This window comes from Hyaena hyaena, unplaced genomic scaffold (genome assembly GCF_003009895.1).
Source record: "Hyaena hyaena isolate Hyena2069 unplaced genomic scaffold, ASM300989v1 scaffold_1141, whole genome shotgun sequence".
Lineage (NCBI taxonomy): Eukaryota > Metazoa > Chordata > Mammalia > Carnivora > Hyaenidae > Hyaena > Hyaena hyaena.
The window spans coordinates 321,320-334,939 of record NW_024081774.1 but is presented as its reverse complement, the minus strand read 5'-3'; the positions used below and the strand labels follow the sequence as shown (position 1 = coordinate 334,939).

General features: G+C 33.7%; 1 protein-coding gene across 1 annotated transcript in view; it reads right to left on the bottom strand.

The window, feature by feature from the left end:
• The window catches only part of LRP1B (LDL receptor related protein 1B), a gene marked incomplete at its 5' end in the record, with an annotated part of 553,279 nt that overhangs the window by 221,483 nt on the left and 318,176 nt on the right, over window positions 1-13,620 (bottom strand). The window contains 3 exons of the mRNA XM_039222492.1: window positions 2,275-2,458; window positions 9,279-9,466; window positions 10,827-10,967. Coding sequence (XP_039078423.1) covers window positions 2,275-2,458; window positions 9,279-9,466; window positions 10,827-10,967 — 513 coding nt within the window. The remainder of the gene's footprint in view (window positions 1-2,274; window positions 2,459-9,278; window positions 9,467-10,826; window positions 10,968-13,620) is intronic.

The window sequence follows — 13,620 nt, the reverse complement described above, 5'->3', positions numbered from 1 at the left end:
AACAACCTAAATGTCCATCAATGGATGAATAAAAAAGATGTGACATACATACACATATATATAAGTATATGTATATATATCTATGTTCACATACATGTATTAATTTATGTGTTTACACATGTGTATATTATATACTATATAATATACACATGTTATATATTTTCTATATTATATACATATATAATACTACATTATACACATACATACACACACAATGGAATATTTTTCTGCCATGAGAAATAATGAAATCCTGCCATTTACATCTGGATGGTCCTTGAAAACATTATGCTAAGTGAAATAAATCAGAGAAGGATGAATACTATGTGATTACCACATATACAGAAGCTCAAAAAAGTCAAATTCATAGAAATAGACAGGAGAATGGTGGTTGCCAGGGGTGAGAGAAATGGGGAGATGTTGGTTAAATAATACAAGCTTCCAATTAGAAGATAAATAAGTTCTGAGGATCTAAGGCACAGCATGGTGATTATAGGTAACAATACTACATACATGAAAGCTGCTAAGACAGTAGAGCTTAAATGTTATCACCACAAGAAAAAAATGGTAATTAGAGTGATGTAGAAATTCCTAACACTATGGTGGCACTCGTGTTGCAATATCTAAGTGTGTCATATAAACAGATTATACTTTTTTTATTTAAAGTTTTTATCAATTTATTTCTGAGAGAGAGTGAGAGCGACAGAGTGAGCAGGGGAAGGTCAGAGAGAGAGGGAGACACAGAATCCGAAGCAGGCTCCAGGCTCTGAGCTAGCTGTCAGCACAGAGCCTTGACGCAGGGTTCAAGCCCACGATTCCGTGAGATGATAACCTGAGCCAAAGTCGGATGCCTAACCAACTAAGCCACCCAGGTGCCCCGGCACATTATACTCTTTAAAGTTACACAGCTATGTGTCAACTACACTTGAGTAAAGTTGGAAAAAAATCAATCTTCTCTTTAGCAAAAGAATTATGCTTCAGGAACATTTTTTTTTTGTTATCATTACTAGTTTCTAATTATCATTGCTAATGAGAAACAACTACAGCATGGACACATAATATAATGAGACCAAAACTGTAATCATCAGCATTCATTTTCTTCATTCTCTCCTTTGTGAATAGTTTAAAGTAACAAAAACATCGACTGGTCTTGTGATTTTCTCTCTTCTTATTGCATTTTGCTGAATGCATGATGTAGCAAGTAGGCTGGCAAATAAAACAACAGGATTCCAATAATATACAAATTGATTCGGGGAGGAATACCCCAAGAATAAGTAAAAGTGAAATTAAAAAAATTGAAAGGGTTATATTTTTTTCCATAATGTGCAAAGGGTTAACCAGTTGAAAAATTAATTTTAAGAATCCCTGGTGCCTGGGGGGCATTTGGGTGGCTCAGTCAGTTAAATATCTGATTTTAGCTCAGGTCATGATCTCTGCATCCATGAGTTTGAGCACAGCCTTGTCTTTCTCTGACTGATGTACCTGCTTAGCATAATATACTCTATGTTGTCATGTAAATGTGACATGCATATACATAAGAAGCTCGCAATGCTGTTTGAGTCAAACAAAATAAGGGACTAGAGATAATACTATGTTCCAGTTTTTGCTCATTTAGACAGCCATTTGTTATATACTGTTTTGCATTATTTTAATATGTGTGATTTTCTCCCCTAATGAATTATAATATTTTTAAAATTATAGTCCATGTTCTATTGAATTTTCTAATTTACAAAGTCAGATATAGTAGTAGAAACAAATATAAATTTAATAATATTTGGAAGTCAATGGAAGAATTCAAATAGTCCTACATAGCTGATTTATTGGTATTATGTCATCATTACTATTATCGTTATTGACCTCCGTGGCACAATATACGAGCATATATGGTATAGGGGAGAAGGAAAACTATTAGAATAAAGTCAAAATAGGCTCTTTAATAGTCTTGGTCAAACTTATTCTTAAGAACCTGTGATGCAGCAGTAAAAAAGGCTAGAAATAGTTTTTTATCTTTTTTTTTTTTTTTTACCTCTGAGCACTCTCAAAATCTAAAAAAGCACTTGATAATTGACAAGATCATAATGCAGTTTTATTACAAACAGAATACCTTGTGGACAGCACACAAAATTAGACTGACAGATTCCTATATCAAGGTAAGTAAGGAAGACTTGTGATTTCTCAGAAACAGCAAAGGGAAATGAATTTAATAAGAATGGCTATAAAATTCAGAATCCATATGTATAACTGAGGTTGGATCAGTGGATGAGTTCAATTCCATACCTGAGAGTGATTTGCAGCCATTTGGGTTATCAGGTTGTATTTCATACCCTTCTGTACAGAGACACTTGTAGGTCCCATATGTATTGATGCATTGCTGGCTACATGGAAATCCCAAGGAGCATTCGTCAATGTCTACACATGTTTTACCATCATCCTTCAGTTGGAATCCAGGCCAGCATTTGCACTGAAGAATGAAAAACAAGTAAAATCATTTCATATCATTGTCTTTGTTTTCCTAGTGGATATCTTTTCAGCATGATTCAAGTAAAAAAACTCATTTAAGAATACATAATGATGGGGTCCCTGGATGGCTCTGTCAGTAAAGCATCTGACTCTTGGTTTGGGCTCAGGTCATGATCTCATGGTTTCATGAGTTCAAGCCCCATATCGGTCTCCGTGCTGAGAGTGTGGAACCTGAGTGGGACTCTGTCTCCCTCTCTCTCTGACACTCCTTCACTCACACTGTCTCTATGTCTCTCAAAATAAATAAATACACTGAAATAATTAATTAATTTAAAAATATTAGATAATGGCAAGTCTTTCTGTCTTCAGGGATTAACCTGTAAGAAGAATTATGTATATTAATTAATATTAAAACTAAAAAAGAATTTTCCCAAATATCTTCATTTGGTCATCTGAGGTTCACAAGATTATAAAAGTTAACTGACATCATCAAAGCCATGTGGCCGTAGTATGGCAAGGACCAAAAAACCAGTCAACTTCCTTTGTTCTTTTTGTACTGCATTACCTTGTCTTTTTAGAAGACTTTGACAATCATAAGAATTAATAACCATTATGCAGAACTTTGAAGGCTACTAATATTGGTACAATGTTATTTCATCAGAGCCTTACAGAAATCAGTGATGTAAGTGTTATTATTTTTAGTTAATATAAAGGTGAAGTTGTCTGGATAAAGCCAGAGAATTGCTGAGACTACCTATAACATATAATAAGGCTCAGTTACTATTGATCAACTGGGTCTGATCCGATACCCTGGCATGCTGATGTTGTCTGGAGAAATAAAATAATATTAGCATAATTTCTCACTATAATTTAATCAATTTATGTCATCAAGTCTTTTCTTCAGCATCTTTATCATGTACCATATGAACCTCTGATGACAATATGCAATATTTACGAACCAGCATATAAATTCTGATGTCACACCATATATGTCTTTGCAGTCCTGAAAATAATGACATACTGTGATTGGCCACTGCCTTTCAGGTCTATATTCAATTCCTTCCTGGTAGCATATGAGAATTATAATTACACAGATTATTGTATTATGATCACATTAACCTTTGCCAAAGCTATTTAGCACTCTTAGAATTAAGGAATGTGTAAATATTGAGTAGGACAGTGAGTTAAAAAGAAACCCTAAATTGTCAATAGTAACTAGTATCCAAAATTTATTCAAAGCAAACATTTAATAACCTATATCATTTATCTGAGGATAAATGTGATGGCAGAGCTTTGTATCTACTGGGAAAAAATTAGAGAGAGAGATGTACATATTATTAAACAGCATATAACTTGAGTTCTTTAAGTACCAGAAAAAAATCCATTAATTGGTAGAGACACCACATCATCTTCATTTGAAGGTGTTCTAAAGAGAACTAAATAGCTGTTACAAAGTTCTTTTATAAGAAATGAATCACTTTATGGGGCGCCAGGGTGGCTTAGTCGGTTAAGCGTCCGACTTTCGCTTAGGTCATGATCTCGCGGTTCGTGGGTTCGAGCCCCGCGTCGGGCTCTGTGCTGACTGCCAGCTCAGAGCCTGGAGCCTGTTTCAGTCTGTGACTCCCTCTCTCTCTGACCCTCCCCTGTTCATGCTGTCTCTCTCTCTCTCTCCTAGAAATAAATAAAACATAAAAAAAATTTTTTTTAAAAGAAATGAATCACTTTAAGCTCTTCGTGCTTTCATTAACAATTTACACCAATATTTAGCTACTAATTCTCAGCAAAAATGAGGGGTTTTTTTTCCTTTTGTTTTTAAGCCAACAAATCAACACAAAAGCCACAGCTTGATTTCCCAAACTCTCCTCATCAAACTCCTCCTTTCTTTGTGAATGCTTATCCTGCTACCTGTTTTAGGAAGTTAGGACAATTGGTTTTTTCTATGGCAAAGGAAAATGAGATGCTTAACGCCACCTAAGTGTACACTTAAAAATGGTTAAAATGGAAGGGGTGCCTAGGTGGCTGACTGGGTTGGGCATCCAACTCTTGATTTTGGCATGATCTCATGGTTTGTGGGACTGAGCCCCAAATCAGTCCATCTCTGTGCTGACAGCATAGAGCCTGCATGGGATTCTCTGTCCCTCTTTCTCACTATCTCTTTACCTCTCCCTCTCTTTCTGCCCCTCCCTCACTGACACTCTGTCTCTCAAAAATAAGTTAATGAAAAAGATAGGTAAAATTGTAAATTTTATGTCATGTATATTTTACTACAAATTTTGAAAAAAATATTTTTTGAAACCAGAAATTGAGAAAATGACAGGATACAAAAATATATCACTGAAAAGGACTGGAGTAGAGATCATGAAGGCCAGAAATCAGAGATCCAGAGACTGACATAGGGCAATGTTGAATTCAAGGCATACTTTAGGATAAGAGAAAGGAATCTTAAAGGAATGTTCCAAATTCTTCTCAGAGAGTATTATAAAAGGAAATAAACAGTGTCCTAATTTTAATGGGATTTTGAAAATCACTTTGAATGGCTGGTATCAGGCTTATAAAACTACTATATCAAATAGCTTCCACATTTATGGAAAATTAATTTCTTAAAATTGGTAAAAGTGACTAAATACACACTTCTATAAACAAATGAAGTAAGTATGCTTAAGCAGTTATCAGTAAGTTTTTAAAAGATTGTTTATTTAAAGAGAAGAATTTTTTAAAGTATCATTTTCCCCAATCCATTGACCTTATTTTAACAAAAACATGTTTTGCTCTCAAATAACCCAAAGCTCTCAGTGGGACATTTTACCAGTCTAACTTTCATAAACTGAGTGAAAGAAAATAATCATTTGTACCTTCAAAGATAAAATATGAGAGATTCAACTACATTTATTGGAAAATAAGTTTAAAATTTTCTAATTTTCATTTTCCAAAAAACAATTATTTATGACAGTGAGATTTATATATATTCAATGTCATTCTAATTTTTCTCATCATCAATACTGACTTCAAATTTTCCTGATTTGTATTAATTTTTATATAGGAACATATGGCTAGCAGAAAGAAATATAGCTACCCAAACTTTTCCTATTAAATTCAGAGAAGTTTCTTTGCAGCTTTTTAAGTGATATTTGACAAATATTATTTTATTTTTAATACGTACATTAAAACTTATTTCTCTCCAAGAAGTACATTTATTTTTACATGGTAAATTATCCTTCCCATCAAAATAAGATCCTTGCTTTAGTAAATGTTATTACTCCCTGCTGAATAGTTACATTGTATTTGTTTTAAAACAAACGTGCAAATTGTTCACAGTCCATAAGGTCTAAATTTTGCTTTTGTAAGCGATTTTCATTTTATTGTAGAATTTGGAGGAGGATTTCTTTCCATGTTCTATAGCTATTGTAATGAGAAACAGGTTACTGGATAGTCTTCTACATCTGCTGGAAAAGAGAAACCAATAAGCTGACTTTCCCCTCCTAAATATAGAAGTATTTTGTTGTATATAAGGCTTTTTATTCAATTTCCTATCAACAAATTATCATGAATATATATATATATGTGTACACATATAATGTCTTAATACAATATATAAAATACTTGCTTTGAAACTTTGTTTAAATCTCTCATTTATGATTCTAGTCACAGCTGCTTGAATCTTTTTTTGTTCTTGTTTCCCCAATTGAGGTTTTATTTTATTCATTAGTTTTGACATGTGTACATATTCAAGAACACTATTCATAGCCATTGTGTCAGGTGTCATACACAGAGATTTTCTGAATGATTAAATAAATATATTATCTATTTTAACTAGAATTCTCACTTCATTCTACAACCCTTTCTGAGAAGTCAAGGTGAGAATATTGTTTTCTTTTTTAAGTTATCAACAAACAAGTATCTCTGAATGTGGGTCTTACAAATAATTAAAATAGTATGGTTTAATATGGTTTTCTAAATATGATATTTCTGAGCACTAAGTGCCTCTTATATGCAGGCATTTTAAAAATATTAAAGGTCATTGTGATGTTATGTCAAAAGGCGGCCATCTAATCTATAATTTTTAGATTTTAGCACCATTTTTGTTATGACAGATTTTAAATACATTCAAAATAAACACAAGGAGATCTACTTTGAAATTTAAGGTTTTAAACAGATGGGAAGATAGACATGATAGATAGATAGGTGATAGATAGATAGATTCTATGATAGATTCTATAAACATAGAGAAATATACAGATAGAATGTAAAAATATAAATTCTTAGTTGAAAATTTAACTAATTATCTGTAATAATTCTATGACATGTTCCCTAATATTTCAAGAAACTATACTGATTGTGCTTAAGTCACTAATAATATTTTTTCTGCTCCATTGAGTCTCAAATATTTATTGTCAAAATTAATTATCTGATACATACTTATCTCATTAAGAATTATTTTGGTTCACTGTTTTGTTTCATTTTACCTATAATACAATGTTTGTAAGTGGCTGCATGTGTGTTTTAAGTCTGTAACTGAAAAAAAAAATGTTTGTTTTTGAGAGAGAGAGAGAGACAGACAGAGTGCAAGCAGGGGAGAAGAGAGAGAGAGACAGAGACAGAGAGGCAGAATCTGAAGCAGGTTCCAGGCTCTGAGCTGTTAGCACAGAGCCCAATGCAGGGCTCTAATTCACAAATTGTGAGTTCATGACCTGAGCCAAAGTTGGATGCTTTACCAACTGAGCCACTCAGGCACCAAGTCTTAATTTAACCAAGTCTTAATACAATATTCAAACTAAAAATTTATTTTTTTAAACAAATATAGCTTCCTTAGTGTTTTGGTTTTTATCCCTGTTTTTGCACAGGGGAAAATGATCATCGTAGTTTTCTGGTTATATATATGTATATGTATATATACATGGTTATATATATATAACCATGTGGTATCAACATGGCAGTATCTCTATAAATACTGTTCCTCCTTTGATTTTTTTAAGTTCAGCATATATTGAAAATGCTCAGCATTTTCATATATGTTCAACAATATTATGGTGCAAGTTAAGTTTTACAATTATACTGGATTAAATAGTGTTCGCTATCTCAAATTTTAATGTATCACGTGATTTGCTATTTTTGATGAGTACCTACCTTGTAACTCACTGGAAGATCCTGACAATCTTGAGAACATCCACTGACTTTCTTACTCAAACATTCATTTATATGGCATACATATACATATATATATACATATACATATATATGCATATATATATATACATATACATATATATGCATATATATATATACATATACATATATATATGCATATATATATATAATAAAATCCTACCAGTGTAGTTAAATCAGTCACAATACCAGAAATTCAGAGATTACAAATGCCCAAATGGTTGTTTGGCTAAATTTACCATTAGATAGAACGGGCTATTATGGAATGCCAAGACTGGCAGGGAAAAAAGGTGCAACATCTTTGTAATATACAAACAGTTTCTCTAGCATGCTTTAAAGAAAGATAGCTACAATGTAACCTCTTTAGTAGTGAGAAATGAGACAGCTTATTCCAAGTAAAGAGACTATTTTAGAACACTCTCCCTCAGACTGAAAAGAATCTGTCTCCTAATTTAGAATTCCAACCTTTGAAACAAACTCATATCGGTCTGCTCCCTATTCCAGTACTTGATATATTTGAATAGATAACAATTCATCTTTGTTCCAGGTAAAACCCCTTCCAAAGGTGTGTGTTCCAGACTCCCTATGCTTCTAGATGTACAAATTTGTATACACTACAATTTGTCAAAGTTCCTCTTAAAATACCATGCCCATAAATGTTCATAGTACCCCAGGTTTGTTCTGATCAGTGCGGACCTCAGGAGAATAAATTCTGACCTCTATAATAGCATAACTGCCATTAGGCTGACTATGTGTTTTAGAGGAGGGTGTCCTTTCGCTATTTCATACAGAAATAAAAACAGTGACTTTTGAATGAATTGCTTTTCCTAGTATTTCCCCACACATAATCAAATTTAACTTAATGCACAGCCTTAATTTTAATGGTATGTTTATTTGCATCCTCCATTCCAAAATGAATGAACAGAAATGTTTTTAATAGCTAGGCTTGTCAATCAGTTTTGTCAGTGAATCACCCTCCTCAGTAAAATGGTACTAACAAAAGCCAATTAGGATACTAGGCATGATTTATTTTTAGTGTACCTGAACTCAGTCCTAATAATTTGTGCGTTCTGTTTTTTCTTCCTGCTCATACGAAAAATATTGTATTATCCAATTTGTGGTAGATAGATCATCAGCCCATTTCACCTCAAAGATGGGAGAAAGACTGAGGGAAGAAATGGGAACATAAGAGTTGCATACAAATTTATGTGGTATCAACATGGCAGTATCTCTATAAATACTGTTCCTCCTTTGATTTTTTTAAGTTCAGCATATATTGAAAATGCTCAGCATTTTCATATATGTTCAACAATATTATGGTGCAAGTTAAGTTTTACAATTATACTGGATTAAATAGTGTTCGCTATCTCAAATTCTTTTTTTTTTTTTTTTAATGTTTTATTTATTTTTAGAAGAGAGAGAGAGACAGACAGCGTGAGCAGGGGAGGGTCAGAGAGAGAGGGAGCCACAGGCTGAAACAGGCTCCAGGCTCTGAGCTGGCAGTCAGCACAGAGCCCGACGCGGGGCCCGAACCCACGAACCGCGAGATCATGACCCAAGCGAAAGTCGGACGCCCAACCGACTAAGCCACCCAGGCGCCCCTCGCTATCTCAAATTCTAATGTATCACGTGATTTGCTATTTTTGATGAGTACCTACCTTGTAACTCACTGGAAGATCCTGACAATCTTGAGAACATCCACTGACTTTCTTACTCAAACATTCATTTATATGGCAGTTTCTCTCATCTGAGCCATCACCACAGTCATCCTTATTGTCACAAAGACCTCCACTGGGAATGCACCTGCCATTTTTGCACATAAAAAATGAACTGTTGCATGACTGTTCTGGAAAAAGAAAACAAATAGAACATAAAGGGCATGCCATTGCTTTATACTAGAACTGTTGAAAACATTCACAAATATGATAACTTATCTGTCAAAACTTATGGTAAATATATGTGCATCAAAAATTCTCAATATATAGTGTGATATTTTATACCCAAAGTATAAAAAACATCAAGAGCAAAATGTACTTTCATGTTCAACACTTACTGAAAATCCTTCTTTGCCATGAAAATTAACAATCAAAATAAGCATCTCTTGTAAAATTAATGGAATATTTCTGTCTTCACTTATATTGTGAAGATGAAACTCAAAAGTGTAATGATAGTTTGACATTTCCCTTTAAGCCAAAGGTCTCTAAGAAATTATATATCGCTAAAAATTAAGAATCTAGAATACGTAGATATTCCTAGATTCTTTTTCTTCCTGGAAATATAACATTGGCATTTTTAAGTCAGGGCATAAAAAGGACATTTGTGATGAATAATAGTTTTTCCAAATATAGCTATGGAAAGGAGTTTAGGTTTTGAAGCTACTTATAACCTGATGACTTGAACATTACTCATTATCATACATGATAAAAGAAAGCCTATTAGCATGTAAAGTACATGAGAAAAAAGTAATTGGGTTTATTTTAAATATATGACTATGTATTCAGACTTTGGAATAGTGAAATGATAAATAGACCAACTTTGGCGATGTATATGTTTCTGTTCAAATGATATGCAATTTATTTCATTGTGCCTAAGTATGAATAATACAGACCTTCTCTCAGTAAATCTCAGCTTATTTTATGTTTAAATTTTCAAATAGGTCCATACCAGGAAATGATTTTCACACAAAATCATACATTAAGAAAAAAATTACTTTTTCGAAGGGAGCAAGGCGATGGATTCATTAGGTTCATTGCCTCAAATCTTTATATTTTGGCACAGATTTAAATTTCTAAAAGTATCTTCAAAACATAGTTGATTACTAGGATCCTAAATAGTATCACTTGAAACATCATATGCTTAATTATTTGCCTTTTTTTCATTGAATATCATACTAGAGTGGCAATCAGAGTCACAGTTTTGCCATTAAAAAGCAAACGTTGGGGGGCATCTTGTGGATCAGTCTGTTGGGCATCCGGCTTGGGCTCAGGTCATGATCTCATGGTTCATAGGTTCGAGCCCACATCCGGCTTTGTGGTGACAACTCAGAGCCTGGAGCCTGCTTCAGATTCCGGGTCCCCCTCTCTCTCTGCCCTTGCCCTGCTCACGCTGTCTTTTTCTGTCTCTCAAAAATGAATGAACTTTAAAAAATATTTTAAAAAATAAAAAGCAAATTGTGGAATAAGCATACTATTATATATTTTCTGTACCTGCACTTTTGCACTTTGGGTTTAAAGGTGCTTCATCAGAATGGTCAGGGCAGTCAAAGTCTCCATCACACTGCCATTGAGTACTTAAGAGGCATCGACCATCAGCACAACTAAATTCTTCCACATTACACTGTCGATATGCTAGAGGCAAAAAAATAAACATTCGAGTTCATATAACAAATACTCATTAAAACTACATCCCCCAATGTATACTATACCTACTTAACCATGGGAGTCACCCATATCTCCTATGAGAAATGTTTCTAATTTCTTTTGGGGACAGTGGTCATAATGCAAGAGATATCTGTGATTGAGAACTAGGATTAAGGCCAGAAAATAAAGTAAAAAACAAGGCAATCTTAGTGTTTCTGAGTGAGGAAACAAAAATGCAGTACTCAAAGATACCATGCCATCTCTGTTCACTTATTATCTATCCCCTAAAGATTTCCCTTTGAATGAAAAACTAGAATAAAGCTATTAAATTTTTTTTCAAGACTAAGCTTGGTTAGGTATAGCACCAGAACATATGGATGAAGTGATTCTGAGTTATAATAATAATTCTCAGAAGCTGTAATGCAATGTTTATGTTTGGGAAGCAGTGCTGAAAGTGTAAAGGCACTGTTAAAACAAAAAAAAAAAAACAATTTATAAAGCAATAAAAACAAAACTATTATAATTATCCTACATATTGATACTTAGAGGTATTAAAAAGCTTTATTCAAATCACAGTATAAATGCATCAATTTTTAATGTTCATATCTATGCCTGTTTGTAAGTAAAAGTCATTTGATTTTGAATATCATGAGTTTCATACTGAAGTTCTTCTCAGTTGGTTAACAGTAAAAACTGTCATGTCTATTAAGAAATTTTCTGGTAAATCTGGCAAATATTCTACTTTTGAAGAGAGGGAATAAGATCTGTATGTTTATTAACAAATAAACAAAACTACAATAGAAAAACAATTCAACCATGATTATACAATTGAGATGTTTATCACATAGAATGGCAAAATTAGAGAGTTCTAAAATACTCGTTTCCCTGATCTTTCTTCTTCCCTCCCGTTCTTCACTAGTTCATTCTCCTCAGTCAATAGGTCAATACATACATTACATTCAAGTCTCTCCCAGCCCACTAACAATAAAAATCCATCAACATAACTCTTAACTATACATTACTCTTCTTTCCTACTACCCTAGCCAGTGTTCCCTCACTTATCTCCAGATCTTCTTCAATTCATTAATATCCATGTCCACATCTGCCTCTGAACCTCCTCTTAGAGCTAACAAATACCAAGTGACAAGTGTCAAATTCAAAGGTGTCTTGGACTCTTATCCATTTCACTTTCCTGCAGCATTTTATGTTGAAGACACTACCTTGTAAACAATTCCCTGGTTTAATATTTATTACCCACTCTCCTGGACATCTTTCTAACTTCACTTTTGCTGTCCCCTTTTATCCTTCTCTCTGTATGAAGTCATCTCCTGTTCACTCCTAAAATATTGCAGATGAAGCCGTAACTTCAATCTTCAACATGTTGCTTTCCTCTTTTCCTTTCTGCAGTGCTGGATGTTCTCATTCTTGTCATAGTTTGAATATCACCTTTATGCCAAGGGCCACCAAATTAATCTTGATTAATTTTCCTGGTCATACTTTGGAATTTTCAAACACTCACTGTACAGCTCTGTATGACTGTCTGATTAACACTTCATATCCGAAGTATCCAAAATTGATTCTTTTTTACATTTCTCTTCTCCTGCAAAACTTGTCCCTTAATCTCCTGTGTTCCAAAGTTCACCAATAATAACACCATCCACCAAGTCATCCAAGCTAGAAATTCTCCTTTCTCCTCCATATCTGACTGGAGATGAATTCTGACCCATTCTCTTCTTCCCAATCCACCATTTCTGCCCTGGCTTATCATCACATCATTAATCATCTGAACTACTGCAATAACTTTCTAGCTAGCTTACTTTCTCCCTAATGTCTCCCTTCACCCAGGGTAATATTTCATCAACTCTGCTGAAAAAGATGGTCCTGAAACCTATTTTGACTGCGGCATTTCCCTATTTCAAATACCTGCTGCCAATTAGGAGCCAAATAATTAATACAAATTCCTTAACACTGTATTTCAGACTTTTTAGAATCTATCTTCAACTTTCTAACTTACCTCAGAAAAGACTAATTGCTATTCTTCAACCATGTCAATTCACATTCATTTGTAAACATACATAGAACTTTCTATGTCCAAAATTATTCTTAGCACCTTACAAATATTAACTTAATTCTCTTAACATCCATGAGAGCTTAAAAAATGTCATATTATATACATTAACAGATGAAGACTTTAGGTACAAAAAGGTGAAATAACTTCAAAGATCACACAGATAATAAGTGGCAAGGCCAGGATCTGGGCCCAGGACATCTGCCCCTAAGTTCCATGCTTTTAACTACTTTTTATGTTTTCTACCATCCAAATATGACTTCCTCTAACATTCTTTGCTTCTTTATTCTTTAGTGCCTCAAAGACTATTCTCTCAGTTTTGATCCATGGATTGTGATTCTTATTCCCATCTGACAATGTGTGCTACTTTTCTATATTGTATTTCTGATTTTCCTGTTTGTCCCCAATTTTCTCTATTGGGATCTCTGTCCAATTCATCTCCATATCAACTGAATAAGTGTCTAGCAGAGGGAAGATATTCAATCAGAATAATTGTACTTCAGATTTACATCATGTGTTATGATGTATCTTTTAAAATATCACATTGAGGGATGCCTGGATGGATCAGTCAGT